The following is a 24,249-nucleotide window of genomic DNA, read 5'->3' as shown; positions in this document are numbered from 1 at the left end:
TCGCTTGAGCCCAGGAGTTCAAGATCAGCCTGGGCAACATGGTGAGACCTCGTAAAATTAGCCGAGTGTGGTGGCGTGGGCCTGTAGTCCCAGCTACTCAGGAGGTTGAGGTGGAAGGATGTTTGAGCCCAGCAGGTGGAGGATCAGGACAGTGAGCCATGATTGTGCCACTGTGCTCCAGCCTGGGCGAAAGAGCTAGACCCTGTCTCAGAAAAAAAAAAAAAAAAAAAAAAATTAAACCCGGGAGGTGGAGCTTGCAGTGAGCTGAGATCCGGCCACTGCACTCCAGCCTGAGCGACAGAGCGAGACTCCGTCTCAAAAAAAACAAAAACAAAAAAACCCCACGATTCTGAATTTTCTTTCTTCTCCACTTGCTTTATCATTTAAATTTTATGTGTTTTTGAATCTAGTATTACTGGTATCATGTATACATTCTTCTGCGGCTTTCTATTTTCACTCAGCATCACGGTTTTAAGATTCATTCCATGCATAAGAGTAATGATTCACTTATTTTCTTTTTACAAATATTCCCCATATCTCACCATGCTGAATTTTCGTATCCAGGACCATGGTGTAGCTTTCCATTTATTGAAAAGCTTTTCATTTACCTCTTTATTTTTCACTTATTATTGTTATTATTTTGAGGCCTGGCTCTGTCATCCAGGTTGGAGTGCATAGAGCAATCTTGAACTCCTGGGCTCAAGGGACCCTCCCACCTCGGCCTCCCAAGTAGCTGGGACTACAGGTGCACCAACACACCCTACTAGGTCTTTTTTTTTTTTTCCCCCTAGGTATTTTGTGTAGAGATGGGGTCTCACTATGTTGCCTGGGCTGGCCTAGAACTCCTGGTCGCAAGCAATCCTCTCTCAGTCACCCAAAGTGTTGGAATTACAGGCGTGAGCCATGGTCTGGAACTCCTGGACGGAAGCAATCATCCCTTGGCCACCAAAAGTGTTGGAATTACAGGCGTGAGCCACTGCGTTGGGCCAGTTTACCTTATTTATTTAGAGACACAGTCTTGCTCTGTCACCAAGGCTGGAGTGCAGGGGCAAGATCTTGGCTCACTGCAACCTCTGCCTCCCAGGTTGAAGCGATTACTGGTGCCTCGGCCTCCCGAGTAGCTGGGATTACAGGCGCACGCCACCCACACCAGGCTAATTTTTGTATTTTTAGTAGAGACAGGTTTTCACCATGTTGACCAGGATGGTCTTGAACTCCTGGCCTCAAATGATCCGCCCGCCTCGGCCTCCCAAAGTGCTGGGATTACAAGCGTGAGCCACCGCGCTGGGCCGGGCCAGTTTGCCTTTTCAGTAACTTTTTATAGTCTTCTTCATAACATCTTGCATTTCTTGTACTAGATATATTCCTAGACACCTTATCTTTTCTGTTACTCTTATCAAGTACTCCTAATCTCACCTCTCGTTTCCGCTGTCGCTCTAGAGTCTACCAATAATGAGACAGAAAAAAATTACTGAACTATGCCTGGGAATTTTCTGATTCTCCGCGTTCCTAAATCTTCCACTAGTTTCGGACCACTGCTGCACCCGTAGCCCCAACTGCGCGAAACTCTTCTCAGGAAGCACTGAAAATGTCGCAACTCGCCCGGAGGCGGAGCCGGTACGGGCTGACGTCAAGGGCACACAACACCTCAGAGGCAGGGAGGGCGGGGCCGGCAGGGGGACTTGCTGCTGGAAGAGCAGCGGCCCAAGCCAGGGCCATGGCGAAGCTGCTGAGCTGCGTCCTAGGCCCCCGGCTGTACAAAATCTACCGGGAGAGGGACTCTGAAAGGGCCCCGGCCAGCGTCCCTGAAACGCCAACGGCAGTCACTGCCCCCCATTCCAGCTCCTGGGTGAGTCGAGTTCCTCCCCGCCGAGGAACGTGGTACAGTCCAAACCCTTTACGGCCTTTGCTCCTCAGAAGTGCCCATAATGGGAAATAAGGGGAGCCTGCTTGTCAAGCCAGTTATCCGCGAAGTCTGCGCTCTGTGTGCTTCCTGAGTTAAAGTCACGCCTACGGACTGGCCGCCTCCTTTCTTTTTCGCTCTTTACCGCTTTCTCATTCCGACTGCCACTCCTTGCTCTTTCCTCTCCGCGTCCCCCCACCCTGTCTGTCGTGGTTCGTGCCAGTCCTAGTTGAGTCTTAAGTCCCGGGAAAGAGACCCTGCGCGGACTGGGGAGCCGTTGAATTTTGCCGTCGGACCCCCAATTTCCTCTTTCGCAGTGCCTCTTCGTGCCTCCCCCGGCTCCGTTTTTATCTTCCCTTTACCCTTGCCTTGAATTTCAGAATGACTTTTACAGATCCTGTATCCGTAGGTCCTCCCCTCAACCCCCGCCCAACCTAGCCTGGAGACCCGAGTCATTGTATTCTGGAGAGCGGGCGGTGGTGGTAGGCTGTTCTAAATATTATCTTCCTTTTTATCAGTTGTCTCACATTGTGTTACTGTCTCCTACAAACCGCCCGCTCCTACCCACATTCTCTTCTTAGTCAACTACTCTTATTTCTGATGCTTTTCTTTCCTTCTTAGATTGTCTTGGTGTCTTTCTTCTCAAACTAACCCTTCTCCCCATATGCACGCGCCTGCAATCCATTTTAAACTAGACTGTGGACAAGGAGCAAAAATCGTCCAATGCTGCTTTCACTTTTGCTTTCAAATCCAGCTCCCTGTGTTTGTTCCCATGGTCAGGGGTGGGAAATTAGGTTCAGGGTGAGGGTGAGGAAGAGCGTTTTCTGTGGGGGCCGGGGATGTCTCAAGAGATAGTCAAGGAGAGTAGAACCGGAGGACACACAGCAGAGCTTCTGAAAGGGAAGGAAAAGGACCTGCCAATGGCAGGGTCCTTAAGGAGGCCATCTGTTTTGGCAGGATACGTACTATCAGCCCCGTGCCCTGGAGAAACATGCTGACAGCATCCTGGCACTGGTATGTCTACCCTGGCATCTGGGACTCTCTGCATCTTTCAGACCCACCTGTCCTCTTGAACTTAGCCTTCCCTAGCTTGGGAGCAACAGTGCCCCTGGGGTTGGGGGATGCTCTGGACTCTGCAGCAGACCTCTCCAACACAGACACACAGACACACTCAAAGTGTACATACTTGGCACTCCCCTTTGGTATGTAGCACTGCTTTCTCTGGGGGCAGCCTGAACCATAAGGAAAACATGTTTACTCTTGGGACCATCTGCAGGTGCTAAGTCCTGCAGTTCCCCAGTGACCTGTCCTCCCTGGCAACTAACCTCTTTGGCTGCAGGGACAGCTGTTCGTTCTGGCACAGTTCCTGTGGTGACGTCTGCGCATCTCTTGGGGACCAGGTCAGGGGCTGTCTTGAGCAGGGCCAATTGAAAAGGCTTGATTAACTTGAGTAGACAGAGAGACTGCCTTTAAATGTGATGGAATTATGCCTGGAGATGGAAGACATAATTCTTCCATAATTCCAGAGGAAGAAAATAGAACCTGTACCTAGTTTTCCCAGCCTCCATTACACTGACACACTACTTTTCAACAAATATTGAGCATCTACTGTATTCATGGTGTCATACACCAAATATGATATGATATCCCTCAGGTTGTCCATCTTGCTCAGAGTATAGGCCTGGAATGGCAGGCGTGTGTGTGTGTGTGTGTGTGTGTGTGTGTGTGTGTGTATTGATTGCCTGTCCCTGTCTCTCTGCTGCAGGCTTCAGTATTCTGGTCCATCTCTTATTACTCCTCTCCCTTCGCCTTCTTCTACTTGTACAGGAAAGGTCAGTGTGGTTTCAAAGGTGGTGGGGTAGCAAATGGGCAGGTTGTTGGCAGAGGAGCCAGCTCCCTAAAGAGGAGAGGGGACCTGTGAGGATGGCTTGGCTTCCTTCTTCCATCAGGCATCTTCTTCCTCTTAGGGTATGGCTGTTCCAAACAGGGAGTGTGGGGTGGAGGTTGGGGCTGAACTGGGAAGAGGAGCTGAGGAACACTGCGGAGAGGGTCTCACATTGTCCCTCTCCCTTCCCAGGTTACTTGAGTTTGTCCAAAGTGGTGCCGTTTTCTCACTATGCTGGGACATTGCTGCTACTTCTGGCAGGTGTGGCCTGCCTCCGAGGTAGGTGGAGAGGAAACCTGGTTTGAATCTTATCTGTCACTGTCACTGGGTACATATTAAGTACCTTGTGCAAATACAGTTTAGTGATTGGCCCTGAGAGGGAATCATTGAGAATGGTTTAAGGCATGATCTTTTCCTTAAAAGACTTGGGTTATGGCCGGGCGCGGTGGCTCAAGCCTGTAATCCCAGCACTTTGGGAGGCCGAGACGGGCGGATCACGAGGTCAGGAGATCGAGACCATCCTGGCTAACAGGGTGAAACCCCGTCTCTACTAAAAATACAAAAAACTAGCCGGGCGAGGTGGCGGGCGCCTGTAGTCCCAGCTACTCCGGAGGCTGAGGCAGGAGAATGGCGTAAAACCCGGGAGGCGGAGCTTGCAGTGAGCTGAGATCCGGCCACTGCACTCCAGCCCGGGCGAAAGAGCAAGACTCCGTCTCAAAAAAAAAAAAAAAAAAAAAAAGACTTGGGTTATAAATATGAAAACAAAAAGGTTTGCTTTTTTTTTTTTTTTTTTTTTTTTTAAGAGAGAGGGTCTCACCATGTTGTTTAGGCTGGTCTCAAACTCCTGAACTCAAAGTGATCCTCCCACCTCAGCCTCCCGAAGTACTGGGATTGTAGATGTGAGCCACTATGCCTGGCTGCTATTATCTAGAAAAGATGCATATACCCTACAACAATTCTATATATGTATACACACTAGGGAAACTCCTCCACATGTATAAACAATATATATGTACAAGAATACAGCATATAACATTGTTTATGATAATCCTAAGCTGGAAACAATTCCAGTGGCTACCAATAGTAGGATGGATAAAATATGTTCTGTGCAGCTGGGTGCGGTGGCTCACACCTATAATCCTAGTACTTTGGGAGGCAGAGGCCGTTGGATCACGAGGTCAGGAGTTCGAGACCAGCCTGACCAACATGGTAAAACCCCGTCTCTACTAAAAATACAAAAATTAGCTGGGCGTGGTGGCACGTGCCTGGTAATCCCAGCTACTCAGGAGGCTGAGGCAGGAGAATAGCTTGAACTTGGGAGGCAAAGATTGCAGTGAAACGAGATTGCACTACTGCACTCCATCTTGGGCGACAGAGCAAGAGTCCGTCTCAAAAAAAAAAAAAAGAAAAAAAGTTCTGTGCAATAGCCATGCAACAGAACACTATATAGCAATGCAAATGAACAAACTATAGCTACACTCATCAACGCAGATGAAGCCAGGTGTGGTGGCTCATGCCTGTAATCCTAGCAGTTTGGTAGGCTGAGGCGGATAGATCACCAGAGGTCAGGAGTTCAAGACCCGCCTGTCCAACATGGTGGAACCCCATCTCTGCTAAACATATGAAAAAAAAATTAGCTAGCTATGGTGGTGAGCACCTGTAATCCCAGCTATTTGGGAGGCTGAGGCAGTAGAATTGCTTGAACCTGAGAGGCAGAGGTTGCAGTGAGCCAAGATTGAGCTACTGCACTGCATCCTGGGCAACAGAGCAAGGCTCCATCTCAGAAAAAAATAAAATACAAAAAATTAACTGGGCATGGTGGCACATGCCTGTAGTCTTAACGGCTTGGGAGGCTAAGGCATGAGAATTGCTTGAACCTGGGAGGCAGAGGTTGTAGTGAGCCAAGATAGCACCACTGCACTTCAGCCTGGGTGACAGAGCGAGACTCTGTCTCCAGAAAAAAGCAATGCAGATGAATTTCTGAAATGTTGTGTTAAATAGAAGAGGCTAACCACAAAATAATGTATGCAGTATGTTTTTATTTATATAAAATTCAAAAGGGATGCACATGTTTGAGGTAGAACACCAAAGACAACAAGGGCATGGTTTTCTTAAAAGTTCGGAGAGTGATTACCTGGGGTAGGAGAGTACAGAATAGGGGAGACCCCTGCTGAAAGGTGACTGTGTTCTCTTTGTTGACCTAGGTGATAGTCACATGAATGTTTGCTTTGTATTGTTTAAACTGAATATATGTTTTATGTACATATGTTATATCTCGCAGTTTAAAAAAATAAAGAGGCAGAACAGATCACCTACCCCTAGTGGGTACATAAGATGACAACCGGGTGATGGGCAATGCTTGAATATGGGGGTGGTGGGGTCAGGGCTGGATGGCCGCAGTTGGGTCCAGGACCTTCTGCCTGAGGTGCTGTGCCCCCTGATCTCTGCAGGGCTGGGCTCTCTCCTCAGAGAGGCCTTCCCTGACCACCTTGTCTAAAAGTAGCTCCCACTGCTCAGTTTTGTCTTAATTTTTTATTTTATTTATTTTTAATTTAGAAAAAATACAGAAAAAATTAGCTATGCGTGGTGGCGGGCGCTTGTAATCCCAGCTACTTGGGAGGCTGTGGCAGGAGAATCACATGAACCAGGGAGACGGAGGTTGTGGTGAGCCGAGATCACACCATTGCACTCCAGCCTGGGCAACAAGAGCAAAACTCTATCTCAAAAAAAAAAAAAAAAGGGCCGGGCGCGGTGGCTCAAGCCTGTAATCCCAGCACTCTGGGAGGCCGAGACGGGTGGATCGCGAGGTCAGGAGATTGAGACCATCCTGGCTAACCCGGTGAAACCCCGTCTCTACTAAAAAATACAAAAAACTAGCCGGGTGAGGTGGCGGGCACCTATAGTCCCAGCTACTCGGGAGGCTGAGGCAGGAGAATGGCGTGAACCTGAAAGGCAGAGCTTGCAGTGAGCTGAGATCTGGCTATTGCACTCCAGTTTGGGCGAGAGTGAGACTCCGTCTCAAAAAAAAAAAAAAAAAAAAAGGAAAAAGGAAAAATACAGAAAAGTCCACAGAACAAAATATAAAAGGCTTTTTAAATTTTTAATATATAGTTTTGTGATTTTTTTTATATACAGTTTTGTGATATTTGCTTTAAATGCTTTCTGTCAATAAAATACTAAAGCACCACAGTTAACGGTTGGAGTTCCCATTGGAATCCTTTCAGTCCTATCTTCCTCTTTCCTCAGAAGTAATAATTGTCATTTGGTGTGGGGTTTTGTTTTTTTTTTTTCTGGCACATACCTTTATGAAACATATCTTATTTCCTCAAGTCTAAGCTGCTATCAATTGTAAAATGAATACTAATTTCAGAGTTTTCAAGGGTTAAAAAATATACATCTTAGAATCTATGAAATATGCTATCTATAAGCAGTATGTATTATTTTGCACATTTTACAGTTTTAGCATAAATGTTATCACTCCATACAAATCATTCTGCAGCACACATCATTCTCTCATCATATCGTTTTGGGGGACTACCATTGATGACACATAAAGTTCTAGTTCATTCCTGTTGTATTTTCTTTTTTTTTTTTTTTTTTTTTTTTTTTTGAGACGGAGTCTTGCTCTGCCACCCAGGCTGGAGTGCAGTGGCCGGCTCTCAGCTCACTGCAAGCTCCGCCTCCCGGGTTCACGCCATTCTCCTGTCTCAGCCTCCCGAGTAGCTGGGACTACAGGCGCCTGCCACCTCGCCCGGCTCGTTTTTTGTATTTTTAGTAGAGACGGGGTTTCACCGTGTTAGCCAGGAGGGTCTCGATCTCCTGACCTTGTGATCCGCCCATCTCGGCCTCCCAAAGTGCTGGGATTACAGGCTTGAGCCACCGCGCCCGGCCTCCTGTTGTATTTTCTTTGTAGCATTTATCCCTCTCTGAAATGTTCTTGTTTATTGTCTTCTGGCTGTACCTCACCCCAACCAGAATGCCAGCTCTCTTGAGAGCCAGAGCTGTGTATCTCATTTCCTGCTGAGTCTCCTGTGTGTAGAATGGTGCCTGCCTGGCACACGACACCTGCCAGGTCAGTGAGGAGAGAAGTTAGGGTTTGAGGTGCCTCCGCAGTGAAAGGAGAGTGGATGCGATCACTGGGCGGGTAAGTGAAAAGAGAGAAGAGAGAGTCAGTACTGAGAGTTGCTTCTGCTTCAGAGAGGAAAGCAGAAAGGAGGCAGGAGAGGAACTGTTCAGGAATTGGAAGGAGTCAAGGATGGGCCCAGGAAGCAGAGGCAGGAAGAATCTTGAGGGACAGGAAGAATGCTGAGTGGTACAGTTGAAGAGAATGAGGATGGAAGAGTCAGGGATTCAGTGAGGAAGTAATTATGGGCAGGAGTTGGAGACTATGAAACCAGATGGCAAGTGGCTAGCATATACAGAAAAGAGGCAGAAAGCAAGCATTGGAGAAGAGAAATTTGATTTTTCACAAGGGAGAATAGTACTATAAGACAGTGTTTAATAGTGTCATATAATAGGTTATATGACAGTGTTTAAAGACTGAGGAAAATGAACATTCTGAAAGATGGTAGGTTAAGGATCATCTGTAGAGACACAAACTGCAGAAGCTATGGAGAAGAAGCATCCTGTAGCCAGTTGCTGGATTTGGAGGAAGAGGGTTGGCTCAGGTCTATTTCTCCACATCCTATGCCCTCAGTTCCTTTTTCTTTCACTTCTTTCAGGGCCTTCTCTTAGTCCATTTCCAATTGTTTTCCTAAAACCTAGGCATTCTGCTTTCCAGTTTTCCTAGCACTGTTTCTTATCCTTTTTCTACCAGGCATTGGCCGCTGGACCAACCCCCAGTACCGGCAGTTCATCACCATCTTGGAAGCAACGCATCGGAACCAGTCTTCAGAAAACAAGGTGAGAGGCTCTAGGAAAAGTGCCACACAGGTGCCCGGTAGCAGCTTCCTCAGTTGTCCCTCAGAGCACCGGACACTGGCTTCTGCAGGAAGAGGAGGTGTGTTTTACCACCTGCCACACTGGGTGTTTGCTTGCACATTGCTATATCTCTTCTCCCCTCCATTAGTGAACTGTCCACCTGAGAAGTTTTTCTTCTCTACCACTTCTAATGGAATATTCTGCTAGAACAATCTTCCCCCTCCCTCACCTGCAAGAACTGGCTAAACTAGAAACATTCCACAATGTTTCTTTTTTCTTTTCTTTTTCTTTTTTTTTTTTTTGAGATGGAGTTTTGCTCTTGTTGCCCAGGCTGGAATGCAATGGCACGATCTCAGCTCACTGCAACCTCCGCCTCCCGGGTTCAAGTGATTCTCCTGTCTCAGCCTCCTGAGTAGTTAGGATTACAGGCACGTGGCGCCCACGCCCACTAATTTTTGTATTTTTAGTAGAGACGGGGTTTCACCATATTGGCCAGGCTGGTCTCGAACTCATGACCTCAGGCGATCTGCCTGCCCGGCCTCCCAAAGTGCTGGGATTAGAGGCGTGAGCCACCATGCCTGGCCTCTTTTTTTTTTTTTTCCTTTGAGACAGAGTCTCACTCTGTTACTCAGGCCAAAGTGCAGTGGTACAATCTGTTTACTACAACATCCACCTCCCGGGTTCAAACGATTCTCATGCGTCAGCCTCCTGAGTAGCTGGAATTACAGGCGCGCACCACCATGCCCAGCTAATTTTTGTATTTTTAGTAGAGACAAGGTTTCACCATGTTGGCCAGGCTAGTCTTGAATTCCTGACCTCAGATGATCTGCCCGCCTTGGCCTTCCAGAGTGCTGGGATTACAGGTGTGAGCCACTGTGCCTGGCCCACAGTGTTTTTTTTTCTTTTGAGATGGAGTTTCGCTCTTGTTGCCCAGGCTGGAGTGCAATGGCATGATTCCAGCTCACTGCAACCTCTGCCTCCTGGGTTCAAGCGATTCTCCTGCCTCAGCCTCCCAAGTAGCTGGGATTATAAGCATGCACCACCACACCCGGCTAATTTTGTATTTTTAGTAGAAATGGGGTTTCGCCATGTTGGTGAGCTGGTCTCAAACTCCTGACCTCAGGTGATCCACCTGCCTTGGCCTCCCAAAGTGCTGGGATTCGAGGCGTGAGCCACTGCACCCAGCCCACAATGTTTTTTAGAAGGTAGTTTTCTCTATCACAGCAGCTCAGTTCTATAAATGTTTATTTTTGTTGTATATACTGAATACCATGTTATCCTTGTTTGTGGATGGGACAAGGTGGACAGGTATGTCCACTCCTGTGCCTGGGAGTACAGCATGGTGCCAGGAGGGAGAAAAGCTAGGGCTCAGTGTCTTGGGAATTGTGCCAGGCCAGCTGGTGCTGGACTATGAGTATCTTTGAGGATGGGCTTTGGGGCCCCATAAAGCTCTTTTCTGTTATGGGAGGTTTCTGGGATCAAACAGCTATGACCACCGTCATTGCATTCCTGGCTATTCCACACTATTTATGGAGCTGTGTAATGATGCCCTGTACTATGCTACTGGCTGAGGCATTTGGCACACACCTTTCTGATCCTCACAACAGCTGAGTGAGGTGGCATTATTACCCTTATTTATAAATTTGAGAAAACAGAGGCAAAAAGAGTTTAAGTGAGCCATTCGGAGTCATAGAGCAAGAAAGTGGCTACGTCCAGATTTGAGAGCAGGTCTGAGCAAAGCCTGCCTGAAATTTGCTTTTATTCATCTTGTTTTGCCATTTACCTTTTTGTATAATTTTTCTATTGCTCTCTGTTATTCAAATTATTTTTGAAGTGTCAAAAAACTTCTGTGCAGAAAATAAAAACCCTCAAAATAGAGTGCTGGGAGCTCAGGGGACAATACAGTCAAGTATTAAGACACAGCTAGGCCAGGCGCGGTGGCTCACGCCTGTAATCCCAGCACTTTGGGAGGCCAAGGCGGGTGGATCACGAGGTCAGGAGATCGAGACCATCCTGGCTAACACGGTGAAACTCCATCTCTGCTAAAGATACAAAAATTAGCCAGGCATGGCAGTGGGCGCCTGTAGTCCCAGCTACTTGGGAGGCTGAAGCAGGAGAATGGCATGAACCCAGGAGGCAGAGCTTGCAGTGAGCCAAGATGGCGCCACTGCACTCCAGCCTGGATGACAGAGCGAGACTCGTCTCAAAAAAAAAAAAAAAAGACGCAGCTCCCACTGTCCTCAAAAAACATGTGGAGCTGGCGAGGTGGTTCATGCCTACAATCCCAGCACTTTTGGAAGCCGAGGCAGGAGGATCGCTTCAGCCCAGGAGTTCGAGACCAGCCTGGGCAACATAGTAAGACCTTGTCTCTAAAGAAAATTTTAAAAATTAGCTGGGCATGGTAGCACATGTCTGTAGTCCCAGCTACTCCAGAGGCTGAGGTAGGGGATCACTTGGGCCTGGGAGTTGGAGGCTGCAGTGAGGGCTAAGTAGGAGCATCACTTGGGCCTGGGATTTTGAGGCCGCAGCCTCCTCTCTGTCTCACTCAACCTTGGGTCTGTCGGTGTGATCTTCTGGGAGATTTCTAAACCTCTAAGATAGTACCCCATAAGGGACCCAGGTGGGGAATAGACCGTGACCAGCCAGCGGCCCCCTTCTACCCCATCACTCAAAAGCACTAGCACCTTCAGCCACTTCTCCTGGGGGTGGGTCAGGCTTAGTTTTTTAGAAAAGCAGAGTGTTAGGTTCCTAGCTTGGAAGAGGGCAGACAGGCCAGTCCTGATACCTGATGGGGCATACCATCTCGCCTGATCTTCTGGTCCCATTAGAATTTTCCATCTGAGAATTGGGAGGGTGTTGACCTCTGCTTGGTTTTCCCATGATGTATGGGGATCAGACCCCTGGATAACAAAGGTGTTGTTGAGGGTGGGTAGGAGGGCCTCCCCTGAGTTCTCAACACCCCTTTTCCTCCCCGTTTACTCTTGTGTCCACTGCAGAGGCAGCTTGCCAAGTACAACTTTGACTTCCGGAGCTGGCCAGTCGACTTCCACTGGGAAGAACCCAGCAGCCGGTGAGGACCCAGTTCTTTTGCTCTATCCCTCCCCTTGGAACCATTCCAGATAATCCCTGCCCTGCCCTGTCCCCCCACCTCCATGCCCTCTCAGGTCACAGTGCCTGCCTTCCAGTGCCATTATGTCGTTCCTAGTCCCCCACTGTTCTCCAGATCTCAGACGTCCAGCTTGTTGCTCCTGACCCCATCCTTCCCTGCATCTTTCCCTTCCTCAGGAAGGAGTCTCGAGGGGGCCCTTCCCGCCGGGGTGTGGCCCTGCTTCGCCCAGAGCCCCTGCACCGGGGAACAGCAGACACCCTCCTCAACCGTGTTAAGAAGCTGCCTTGTCAGATCACCAGGTGGGAAATGGCAGGGAGGAGAGGCCTGCTGGGGTGGAGGGGCCATTTCAGGAGGGCTCTGGGAGTGGATGCTCCATTGTAAAATAGCTGTCACTCATTGGGCCTAGTGTCGTATGGTTTGTGTAAATCATTTATGGCAAAGTCATTTTTATCCACACTTACGTTTGAAGAAAAGAGGCTCAGAGAGGTCTGGAGTCTCAAAGGTAGTAAGTGAAGAACTGGGATATGAACAAAAGCTCCTTCAGTGAGGCTGAGAAGGAGCAGTGGGGGTGGGGTGGGGGTGGGGAGGACACACACCTGTAGCTAGGGCAGGCTCTGGTGGCATCTGTGTACCCATCATGGCCCCTCTGCCCGGTTGTTATTCCACCTTGGCTCTGGGCCCCTGTGCACCTCTGTGTCTGCACCTGTGATGAACCTGCCCTGCAAGGTTGCTGAGGAGATTAAGTAAGGTAACATGTTCTGAAGGGCTCCTGCCTTGCCTGGGTGCTTGAGAGCACGTGGTAAATCCCAAATAAAGCTCAGTCGTGGGTACTGATGATGTCAGAAGGAATGGAAATAACCACCTATATCTTACAATGGAACAGACACTGGGAATTTTCTATTGCTGGGAGTTAGGAGGCAGCTTCTAGAATACCAAGGAACAGGGTGGACTTAGTGGTTGGTCGTTGACAGTGTGCTAATTGGTCAGGAAGGCAAGCCATATTTGAGGTTTTGAATTACAACCATCATGTTTTAAAGCATTATTTATTTGGGGACCTTTAATATGCTGTACTTAGATTTTAAGAAATCATAATCTGATAACTTCGCATTTATTATGTATAGAAAGTACATCATAAAACTCTCAGAATTCTGTTCATACAGGATATGTGTGTACTGAGCCACAATATAAAATATTTATCTTACAAAGGTTGCACTGGCCGGGCGCGGTGGCTCAAGCCTGTAATCCCAGCACTTTGGGAGGCCGAGACGGGCGGATCACGAGCTCAGGAGATCGAGACCATCCTGGCTAATACGGTGAAACCCTGTCTCTACTTAAAAATACAAAAAACTAGCCGGGCAACGAGGCGGGCGCCTGCAGTCCCAGCTACTCGGGAGGCTGAGGCAGGAGAATGGCGTAAACCCGGGAGGCGGAGCTTGCAGTGAGCTGAGATCCGGCCACTGCACTCCAGCCTGGGTGGCAGAGCAAGACTCCGTCTCAAAAAAAAAAAAAAAAAAAACAAAACAAAGGTTGCACTAAGAAAAGTTTGAAAAACATCAGCCTGGTACATATTTCATTAAGGCTTGAAATAGGAAAGTAAAGCTGTGAAAGTCAGAGGTGAAGCAGGCCTTACAGTCTGTGAGTGTCCCCAGCACAGTGTCCCCAGCACAGTTCCCACGCCTCACCAGGGTTGGGGTTTGTTAACCTGTGTTCCCCACAGCTACCTGGTGGCGCACACCCTGGGGCGCCGGATGCTGTATCCAGGCTCTGTGTACCTGCTCCAGAAGGCCCTCATGCCTGTGCTGCTGCAGGGCCAGGCCCGACTGGTGGAAGAGGTGAGGCTTCCCTGCCCGCCCATCCCCTACAGCCCTCCCCTCCCACCCCCACCTCCCCTGCCCCACCCTTGTGATGTGGCCTTCTGCCCCTTGGCAACCTGGCCATTGCATCTCCCCTACTCAGTGTAATGGGCGCCGGGCAAAGCTGCTGGCCTGTGATGGCAATGAGATTGACACCATGTTTGTGGACCGCGGGGGACAGCTGAGCCCCAGGGACAGAAGCTGGTAAGAGGGAGCAGGGAGCCCAGAGGTGGGGTGAGTGTGAGGAAGGCAGTAGAGGTCTGGGGACCCCAATGCTATAGCATCTCTCTGGAGGAACCACTACTGGGATAATCCCATCTCCTAGCTCCACCCTAAAGACCTTGTGATGTAGTGAAACCCTGTGATAGAGAAACAGATGAAGTAGGAGAGACGTTCAAGAACCAGAAACTAATATTAATAGTTACCACTGACAGCACTTCACACTTACATATATTTCTCATAGTATATATGAAGCATATATATTTAATTCTCACAACAATCCCGTGAGATAGTTACTGCTTATGTTAGCCCATTTTATAGGAGATGAAACTGAAGCACAGAAAACCTTTCCTGGACCTCACAATAAGTAGTAGAGCTGGTATTTGGACCCACGCAGCCTGGTTTCAAAGTCTCCTGCCTCCATGAAGCAGCCGTGGAAAGGGCACTAAGCCAGGAGTCTAGGGAGCTGGGTTCTAGTCCTGGCTCTGCCCATCTGCTATGAGAGTTCATGCAAATCCCACCACCCGTGGGCTTCAGCTTGGGGTGCCACGGCATTACAGTTTATCTGACCATAAGACTGCAGCTCAGAGAGGGACAGGGAGAGCAGTCAGCATACCACACAATAGCAATGGTCACAGAAGATAACAGACCCGAAAACTAGAAAGGAAAAACATCTCCATAGTCCCTTTCCTGAGAGAGACCCAGCTGGTAATCTTCCAAGGAAAAGTGGGCATGGCTGGGTGGTCAAGCAGTTCAGCCTCGGAGGAATATTTGTAATCCCTTTGCTTCTCCTCTTATGGACCCTGTGGAATGAGAAGCTTCCATTCCCCTTGGAGAAAACAGAGACCTGCCCTTTCCTCTTCCCTGCAAAGCTCTTCATGGGCTGCCCTCCTTGCCCAAAGGGAGTTTTTCAGTCCCAACTTGGACCCCAGCCCTTCCTTCCTGCCTCCTTCCTAGGTGATCTGCTGTGAGGGGAATGCTGGGTTTTACGAGGTGGGCTGCATCTCCACGCCCCTGGAAGGTAGGATGGTGACTCAGCCTCCTTGTCTCTGCTATTTGAAGGGAATGTCCCTGCCTCCCACACTGATCTGACCTCCCCTGGCCTCCACTTTCTCTGGGTGAGGTTTTGAGTCTCTCAGCTTTAGGGAAAAGTCCACTCGCCATTTGCTTTGATAACCTTACATCCCTCCCCTGGCCTGTGTCCCTAATTAAGCTTTTCATTCTGTTCCATTCCCCTACCACACACCCCACACAGTCACACGCCTCTCCCTGTACTGCCTCAGAACCTTTGGTGTCATCTCCTATTCTGGGAAGGCTTGCAGTTATTTGCCTGTAAGCTGGGGAGTACTTCTGCTCTTCCTTCCCCCAGGGATGGAGAAAGGGGTGTGGGCCATAAGGTCTCAGTTCCTCCTCCCCCTGTGTTACAGCTGGATATTCAGTCCTGGGCTGGAATCATCCAGGCTTTGCTGGAAGCACGGTGAGACCATCTCAGGAATCCCTTCCTTTTCCTGAATTATGTCTGTTTCCCTCTGGTCAGCCACTGGAGGGAGGAGAGGGGCTGTGGATTTCTTGAAGGGCCTCCCACTCACCTGAGAGCTGGGGACTAGGAGGTTGTGAAGGCAGAATTGGGAGCCATGCCCCCATCCCCACAGTGGGGTGCTGGTGGGAGAGATGGAGGTGGATCTCATTGTACACATCCGTCTTCTGGAAAGAACAACCTCTCCTACCATCCCTTCCTTCTACACCTTCTCTGTCTGTCATAGGTGGCTGCAGGAGGGGTCCACGTTGGGAGGGACAGGTGAGCTGGCCTTTGGTGCTGACACAATCCTGACTTTGCCCTTCTTCCTGTAGGGGGTGCCGTTCCCACAGAATGAGGCCAATGCCATGGATGTGGTGGTCCAGTTTGCCATCCACCGCCTGGGCTTCCAGCCCCAGGACATCATCATCTATGCCTGGTCCATCGGTGGCTTCACTGGTACCAGCCTCCCTCCCATCCCCCTACTTTAGACAGATTCAGGACCACCCAGCCCTACCCAGGAGAGGTGGGGAAATGCACTAGTGGCCCTGGGGTGGGGTGGAGGCTCAAGGAAGAAGAGAGAGGAAGTAGAATCTCTGAGTGGGCCTGGAAGAAGCTATCGTATTTGTATACACTTCACCTTTCCTTCCCCTCTTGTGCCCAGTCATTAAAAGGAAAAGCAGACCCAGGTCCTGGGTGGGGAGATCACGGAAAGTGAATGTTTCCTGCCTGTTATCTTCAGTGCACTGTCTCCAGTGTTCTATCCCCATCCTCTCCAGACAGTTCCCTGACCAAGTAAAGTAGGTTAAGAAAAAAAACAAGGAGGCCGGGCGCGGTGGCTCAAGCCTGTAATCCTAGCACTTTGGGAGGCCGAGACGGGCGGATCACGAGGTCAGGAGATCGAGACCATCCTGGCTAACACGGTGAAACCCCGTCTCTACTAAAAAATACAAAAAACTAGCCGGGCGAGGTGGCGGGCGCCTGTAGTCCCAGCTACTCGGGAGGCTGAGGCAGGAGAATGGCAGGAACCCGGGATGCGGAGCTTGCAGTGAGCTGAGATCCGGCCACTGCACTCCAGCCTGGGTGACAGAGCGAGACTCCGTCTCAAAAAAAAAAAAAAAAAAAAAAAAGAAAAAAAACAAGGAATAACATGGGAATGGGGTTGGCCTACAGGGTAAGTGGGATGAGAGCATGGGTGGTGAGGAGAAAGGAGCCTTTCTCAGTTCTTACTTTTCTTCCCTGCCCTGGTACCAGCCACGTGGGCCGCCATGTCCTACCCAGATGTTAGTGCTGTGATCCTGGATGCCTCCTTTGATGACCTGGTGCCCTTGGCCTTGAAGGTCATGCCAGACAGCTGGAGTGAGTGCATCTCCTGGGCCTGCCCTTCCTGGGAAGGGGTGGTCTGGAACTGGGAACTGTTCTGAGATGGCTCCCTTTTCCTTGGGTGGGGTGTAAGTCACCCCATTGTTGGAAGCAGGAGGACTCCTTTGTCTGCGGGCCTCAGTTTTCTTTCTCCGTGAACAGTGAGGACTTTTATGTTGGGCAAAGGCTTTGTCTCTGCCATCCCTTCACCTTTATCCCACTCTAGGGGGCCTGGTGACCAGGACCGTGAGGCAGCATCTCAATCTAAACAATGCAGAGCAGCTGTGCAGGTGAGCGCCGGCCAGCATCCAGCATCGAACACCTGCCCCCTAAACAGCTCTGCTGGGCACTTAAACGCTGAAACCAGTACTAAAGTGCAAGTTGGTAAAAGGCCACTGGCTGACATCCCAAGTGACCCTGCCACCATCTAAACTGGCCTCAACTGGCCCTCCCAGGTCCCCTGGGACTCTGGACCACCTCAGGATCTGGTAACCAAAGGGTTAAGGCCTGGCACAGCAGGGGTCTCCCAGCAGGGCCAGACTGAACCATGCCCATTCTTAAACATTCCCTCTCATCCCTGAGGGAAGGGCTTGGTCACAGACTGTGCTGTAGAAGGGGATAAGAATGCTTCCAGTGCGGGGATGGGGGTGGGCCAGTTGTCACCCGTCTCCCTCTGAGCTCTCCCTTCCCACTGCTCTGTTCTCTGAAGATACCTGGGTCCTGTACTGCTGATTCGGAGAACCAAGGATGAGATCATCACTACCACGTGAGTGCTTGGGGAGGTCGGCTCTCACCAATCCCAGAGATGGCCAGGAATTTTCCCCTCCCACCTCTGCTCACCAGAAACCCGGGTATCTAGACCTTTCCTCCTAACCTCCAGACCCTCCAGGGTACATTCTTCTCACTCCTAGGGTTCCTGAGGACATCATGTCCAACCGAGGCAATGACCTCCTGCTGAAGCTCCTGCAGCATCGGTGAGAGTCAGGGTGTGTGCGTGCTGGGGGCAGTGTACACACACACATACTGACACCAGCACAGGGAAGGAGGCAGAAAGGCTCAGGAATGGTGAATGAAAAAAATCAGCCCTGACCTGTCCCGGCGCTTCCTCTGTAGGTATCCCAGGGTGATGGCAGAGGAGGGTCTTCAAGTGGTGAGGCAGTGGTTGGAGGCCTCCTCACAGCTGGAGGAAGGTGAGAAGGGATCCAGTGAGGCTTGGGGTGGGGGCCCAGCAAGGTCAGGTTGCTGACTGGCTGTCATCTCTCTCCCTGACCAGCCTCAATTTACAGCCGATGGGAGGTGGAAGAGGACTGGTGTCTGTCTGTCCTCCGCTCCTACCAGGCAGAACACGGGCCTGACTTCCCCTGGAGCGTGGGTAAGGAGCTCCTGGGGCAGGAAAGGGGGTGGGAAGAGCCTAGGAAGGGGATGAATACCCACATGTGTGGCCTGTTTTGAGCACCTCCTCTCTGCAGGGGAGGACATGAGTGCAGATGGACGGCGGCACCTGGCTTTGTTTCTGGTGAGCTAAGGAGTGGGAAGTGGGAAGGGTTCTTGAATGGCCAAGGCTCACATAGGGGGACTGGGAATACCCTATAAGCATTGGAAGTGGCAGCTTTTGTAGAGTGGGTGGTGGGTGCGCAGGCGAAGGGTGGGGAGGGAGTCCAGTGGTTGCCCCTCCCTACAGTGCTCTGTACCCCACCTGTCCCACCTCCTTTCCTCAGGCTCGGAAGCATCTGCACAACTTTGAGGCCACTCACTGCACCCCACTCCCAGCCCAGAACTTCCAGATGCCCTGGCACCTCTAGGGACCAGACCACACTGGGACTCATTATGGAAGAATGGGGTGAGAGGGGACATGAAGAAAGACCCTCTTATTTGTGATTCTCTGTGTTCATGTTGCTGTTTATAGTTTGTGGAAAGCGGGGGGGGCCATCCCTCTTCTCACCACTGTTCCTCTTGCACGTTTCCCCTCATTCATGTGGCTATACTTAACCTTCTCCAACATACATCTTGCATTACATGAATGAATTATTCCTAATAATTAATAAAAAGATATTTTTTCTACTATCTGGCTAATTATATCACTTCTCAAATGTCCAGGGAGCCAAGGGCAGGTAATGAGGAGAGCAGAGGCCCCAAAGAGGCTTTGGGAAACCCTAACCCTAGACAACTCATCTAACCCTTTCCATCTCTGTGTCCTCCCAGGCCTTCAGCCCCTAACCTGAGCTATCTTCAGGCAGCGGGTCCCCAAACCTCCCCCTTCCCTGGTGTGCCTGTTACCACAACTGTGCAGCCTCCCTGGCCCGTCCCGTCTCATTCCTCAGTTCTTCCTGCATACAACCACCCCAGGAACCTATGGTTGCCCCCTCCTGCTTATGGCCCATGAGCTTTCTAGGATCCAGTTTCACCTACCCAGTGCTTCTGTTGGTTTCCAGGTTCAACCTGCATGATGTTACTAGCAGTGCCCCCAATTTTCCTTGCTCACCTCTTGTTATCTTCATGAGGAGTAAGGAAGGGCCTGCTCCCCATGTCTTATGCAGCAAACCCTGCACACCCACCTTGCCATGTCATCAAGTCTCTGTCCTCATAGCCTTTTTGCAGTTCAGCAAACACAGGCCCTGCCAGGGCCTGAGGGCCAGGTGCCAAGGACTCATGTCTTCTCAGAGCCATACTTTGCCTTTTGGACAGCTCTGTTAGAAGCAGCAGCTTAGGCTGTACCTGAGGACATTGGCCCCCCATAACTTCCATCTATCTCTAATCTTTGGACCTTGTGGAACACAGTGAATGAGTCCCTCTTCCACTGGTTTGTTGCCTGGTTTTTTTTTTTTTTGAGACGGAGTCTCACTCTGTTGCCCAGGCTGGAGTGCAGTGGCACAATCTCAGCTCACTGCAACCTCCGCCTCCCAGGTTCAAGCGATCTTCCTGCCTCAGCCCCACTAGTCGTAGCTGGGATTACAGGCATGCGCCACCATGCCTGTCTAATTTTTGTATATTTAGTAAAGACGAGGTTTCATGATGTTGGCCAGGCTGGTCTCAGACTCCTAACCTCAGGTGATCTGCCCGCCTCAGCCTCCCAAAGTGCTGGGATTACAGGCGTGAGCCACTGCGCCTGGCCGATGGCTACTTTTTCATTTGGAAACTTCTCTTTTCCAGATGAAAGACCCCAAGGCTTATCACCCTGAGTCCATTGTGGTTTTGTTTTGTTTTGTTGGGGGTGGTTTTTTGTTTGTTTTTTGAGATGGATTCTCTGTCGCCCAGGCTGGAGTGCAGTGGCACGATCTCGGCTCATTGCAACCTTTGTCTCCCAGGTTCAAGCGATTCTCCTGTCTCAGCCTCCTAAGCATCTGGGATTACAGGTGTGCGCCACCATGCACAGCTAATTTTTCGTATTTTAGTAGAGATTTCACCACGTTGCCCAGGCCGGTCTCAAACTCCTGAGCTCAGGCAATCCACCCGCCTCAGCCAAGTCCATTGTTTTGAGCAAGATGCTTAACATGGGCAACAATGTTCTGATGTCCTAGATAGAGTCTCTGGCTAAATTTCTGTGTCTTCTCCAAACCCAGTGCATGAAGCTCATCTGTAACCCCCAGGGCAGAGGCTGTGTGTGCCTCCATTAGCACTGCAACTCCTTAAGGGAAGGTATACTGAGTCTCCACTGGAAGTGGAGATCTGAGAATCAGGTGATGTGATGCCTGAAATTTGGAGTTAGAAGAGGGAGGTGACCACAGCTCCATAATGCTCCACCATTAGGGACAGCTGGTACTGGTGCCCTCTCCTCTGTCCCATTCCAGGGGGCAAATGATGGGAAGTGTGGAACATGAAGCTCTGGAGCCAGCTGCACAATTCTGAATCCCGCCCTCCCAGATCCAACAAAACAGTTAATCCCCTGGAAACCAAATTTTTGTTCAGCTAAGGGAAGCTCCTTAAATGCAAATAGGAGCTGGGCATGGTGGCTGACATCTGTAATCCCAGCATTTTGGGAGGCTGGGGCAGGAGGATCACTTGAGCCTAAAAGTTCAAGACTGGAAAGGGCAACATAGGGAGACTCCATCGCTACAAAAAATTAAAAAATTAGCCAGGCATGGTGGCATTCGCCCATGGTCCCAGATACTCTGGAGGCTGAGGTAAGAGGATTGCTTGGTTGAGGATCACAGTAGGTTGAGGCTGCAGTGACCTGTGATGGTGCCACTGGACTCCAGCTTCGGTGACAGAGTGAGACTCTGTCTCAAAAAAAAAAAAAAAAAAAACCAAAAGGGTGCCTAGTCTCACCTTCCTTACCTTGGGGACAAAGGACACCCCTCTCTGGACATGGCCATTAGGGACTCTGCTGAACTGCCCCTACTGCCACTTTCCCCCATCTTCCTGCGTGTAATTGTAGAGAACAGTGGATGCCCTGAGGGGCCCTTAGATACCAGAAATTGGGTAGGGAAAGGGAGGCTCAACATGTGAATTCTGAACCCCCCACCCAGGGGCCTCAGCCTACTTCAGATTACTCGTTATGCAATAAGGTTCAGAGCAGCTGTGTTTGTTTTCAGAACCAATCCCCACCCAGGGGTGGGACCAGGCCCCTGTCCGCTCCTCACCCTATACAGCAAAGTTCCGGCAGTTCCAGGGGATGATCAGCAGAGATGTAGACGCCCACAGTTGCTGGGGCGCTGGACCCTTCTATACTGGACACAGGGTGAGGCCTGAAAGTCCAGGCACCCTGAGGAGCTGGGCAAACTAGGAGAGAAGATGGCGCTGGGAGAAAGGAAAGTTACACCCTGGACGGGCAACCTGTGAAGAAGTGGCTCCGGGCTGGGCCAAAAAGCCTCATCCTACGCCTTCTCATTGACCTAAGCTCCACCCTGAATGCCTCCAGTGTGAGGTGCTGGACTGGCTCTGGGCTGCCTGCTTGGGTTGAGGGTTTGCTCCTAGGAGAGGCATGTGTTTCTCGCAGGACTATCACAAGCGAGTGAGGGCTCCGGAGGTGGAGGGCCCGAGAGGGTGGGGAGCTCAGGCGTCAGCGATAGCCAGATTTCCGTCCATCCATCCATCCGTCCATCCATCCATCCAGTCAACAAGCCATACCGGATTCTTCAGGAATCCAGTCATTCATTTATATTTAGGTTAAAGACCCTCTCTCTGGTTCCTCTCTAGAACGCAGTCTCGAGCCGCTCCCGGAGCAGACCAAGGCCCTCTCCCGGCCGGGTCATCTACAGCCCCGCCCCTGATTTGCCTCGCTCCATTCCCCTAACCTTGGCGTTCTGTCGCCAGGCCCCGCCTTCTTTGTTTCGTCACTCCGTTGCTTACCTTAACTCCAGGTAGGAGCTCTCAGCAAGGATACTGGCCTCTGCTGCTGTTGCCATGGCGACTATTGCAACTCCCTGCCTCTTCACCCCAGGAAAACCTTCGCGGAACCCGTCACCATGGAAACGAACTCTCTGGACTCTTAGCACGCATTGGGCTGGCCCTGCCGCGTCGACAGGGGAGGAGCAAAACGCAACAAAAACAGGATTAATTCCTCAGAGGCCGCGCCCCCTCCGAAGAAGGCCCCACCCTGTCCCGGCCTCACCCCTCCTCGAAATACTAATTCGAGGACATACTCCGCGAATACTGGGGGAGTGTCTTGCCCCCCGGTTCCCTCAAGGCCCACGGTCGCTTGAATTCCACAGGAAGTCCTCCCGGATCTCTCAGGGTGATCCCCTCCGGAAGCCCAGCCTCAGCCTCGCAAAGCCTCTAGTCGTTGACCTTTTCGTTGCGATTATATTCGAGAGGGAGCTTCAAAGGGTGCCATGAGGTTCCCCTGTGCTTCCCCTTTGCCCTTTGCCCTCTTCGCTTCAAGAGGAGCCTTGGCTCTCTGATTCTTTTTATTTTATTTTATTTTTTTTTTGAGGCGGAGTCTTGCTCCGTCTTTATATTTAGGTTAAAGACCCTCTCTGGTTCCTCTCTAGAACGCAGTCTTGAGCCGCTCCCGGAACAGACCAAGGCCCTCTCCCGGCCGGGTTACTACAGCCCCGCCCCTCATTTGCCTCGCTCCATTCCCCTGACCAGGCTGGAGTGCAATGGCGCGATCTCGGCTCACTGCAACCTCCTCCTCCCGGGTTCAAGCGATTCTCCTGCCTCAGCTTCCTGAGTAGCTGGGACTACAGGCGCGCGCCACCACTCCCGGCTAATTTTTATATGTTTAGTAGAGACGGAGTTTCACCATGTTTTCTAGGATGATCTCGATCTCTTTTTTTTTTTTTTTTTTTTTTTTTTGAGATGGAGTTTCTCTCTTGTTGCCCAGGCTGGAGTGCAATGGTACGATCTCGGCTCACTGCAACGTCCACCTCCCGGGTTCAAGCGATTCTCCTGCCTCAGCCTCCTGAGTAGCTGGGATTACAGGCGCATGCCACCACGCCGGCTAATTTTTTGTATTTTTAGTAGAGACGGGGTTTCACCATGTTGTGCCAGGCTGGTCTTGAATTCCTGACGTCAGGCGATCCACCCGCCTCAGCCTCCCAAAGTGCTGGGATTACAGACGTGAGCCACTGCGCCCGGCATGATCTCTTGACCTTGTGATCCGCCCGCCTTGGCCTCCCAAAGTGCTAGGATTGCAGGCGTGAGCCACCGCGCCTGGCCCTTTGATTCTTTTTATCTATCACTCTGTGCACTCATTCATTCAAGACATTTATGTAGGTGCCTGGCGTTCCTCCCCAGTTCTCCACTACTCTGGCTTTTCTCTAATACAATTTATTTTATTTTATTTTATTATTTATTTAGGATGGAGTCTCACTCTGTTGCCCAGGCTAGAGTGCAGTGATGTGATCTCGGTTCACTGCAACCTCCGCCTCCCAGGTTCAAGCGATTCTCGTGCCTCAGCCTTCCGAGTAGCTGGGATTACAGAAGCGTGCCACCACACCTGGCTAATGTTTTTGTATTTTTGGTAGAGACGGGGTTTCACCATGTTGCTCAGGCTGGTTGCAAACTCTTGACCTCGAATGATCCCCCCACCTCGGCCTCCCAAAGTGCTGGGATTACAGGCATGAGCCACCGGGCCAGGCCAATTTATTTTATTTTTAAAGTATTATCATTGTTATTTGAGACAGCAGTGGCGTGATCACTGCAGCCTCGACCTCCTGGGTTCAAGCGATCTTCCCACCTCAGCCTCCCGAGTAGCTGGGACTAAAGGCACACGCCGCCACGCCCCGCTAATTGTTTTCTACTTTTTCTTGTAGGGATGGGTTCTCGCTATGTTGCCCAGACTGGTCTCCAACTCTTGGGCTCAAGAGATCCTCCCTCCTTGGCCTCCCAAGGTAATGGGGTTACAGTTGTGAGCCACTGCGCCCAGTGTGAGCCACTGCGCCCAGCCTAATACAGTTTTTCGTTGTTGTTATTTTTGTTTTTTTGAGACGGAGTTTCATTCTTGTTGCCCAAGCTGGAGTGCAATGACGCGATCTCGGCTCACTGCAACCTCCACCTCCCGTGTTCAAGCGATTCTCCTGCCGGTGCGCGCCACCACGC

The 24,249-nt window shown here is 50.6% G+C and overlaps 1 protein-coding gene and 1 long non-coding RNA gene across 2 annotated transcripts; one reads left to right on the top strand and one right to left on the bottom strand.

Moving 5' to 3' along the window:
- The first annotated feature begins 1,560 nt into the window (after positions 1 to 1,560).
- On the top strand, positions 1,561 to 18,831 carry ABHD16A (abhydrolase domain containing 16A, phospholipase). The gene is given in 21 exon segments (XM_033216637.1): positions 1,561 to 1,849; positions 2,861 to 2,917; positions 3,669 to 3,735; positions 3,981 to 4,067; positions 8,605 to 8,690; positions 11,705 to 11,778; positions 11,994 to 12,116; positions 13,535 to 13,649; positions 13,774 to 13,837; positions 13,840 to 13,874; positions 14,847 to 14,910; positions 15,317 to 15,366; positions 15,741 to 15,864; positions 16,660 to 16,764; positions 16,994 to 17,057; positions 17,477 to 17,533; positions 17,679 to 17,741; positions 17,881 to 17,957; positions 18,041 to 18,139; positions 18,237 to 18,283; positions 18,486 to 18,831. Coding segments are annotated over 21 exon segments (1,803 nt in total). The 5' UTR covers positions 1,561 to 1,588; the 3' UTR covers positions 18,570 to 18,831.
- On the bottom strand, positions 8,265 to 18,045 carry LOC117086953. Its single transcript, XR_004438631.1, has 2 exons — positions 17,858 to 18,045; positions 8,265 to 8,772 (listed from the first exon to the last, which is right to left on the bottom strand). It is a non-coding gene; the product is annotated as an uncharacterized LOC117086953 (long non-coding RNA).
- Positions 18,832 to 24,249: the final 5,418 nt, after the last annotated feature.

This window comes from Trachypithecus francoisi, unplaced genomic scaffold (genome assembly GCF_009764315.1).
Source record: "Trachypithecus francoisi isolate TF-2019V2 unplaced genomic scaffold, Tfra_2.0 Lachesis_group10, whole genome shotgun sequence".
NCBI lineage: Eukaryota > Metazoa > Chordata > Mammalia > Primates > Cercopithecidae > Trachypithecus > Trachypithecus francoisi.
Note: the sequence above shows the minus strand (reverse complement) of the source record. Positions and strands in the feature narration are given on the sequence as shown.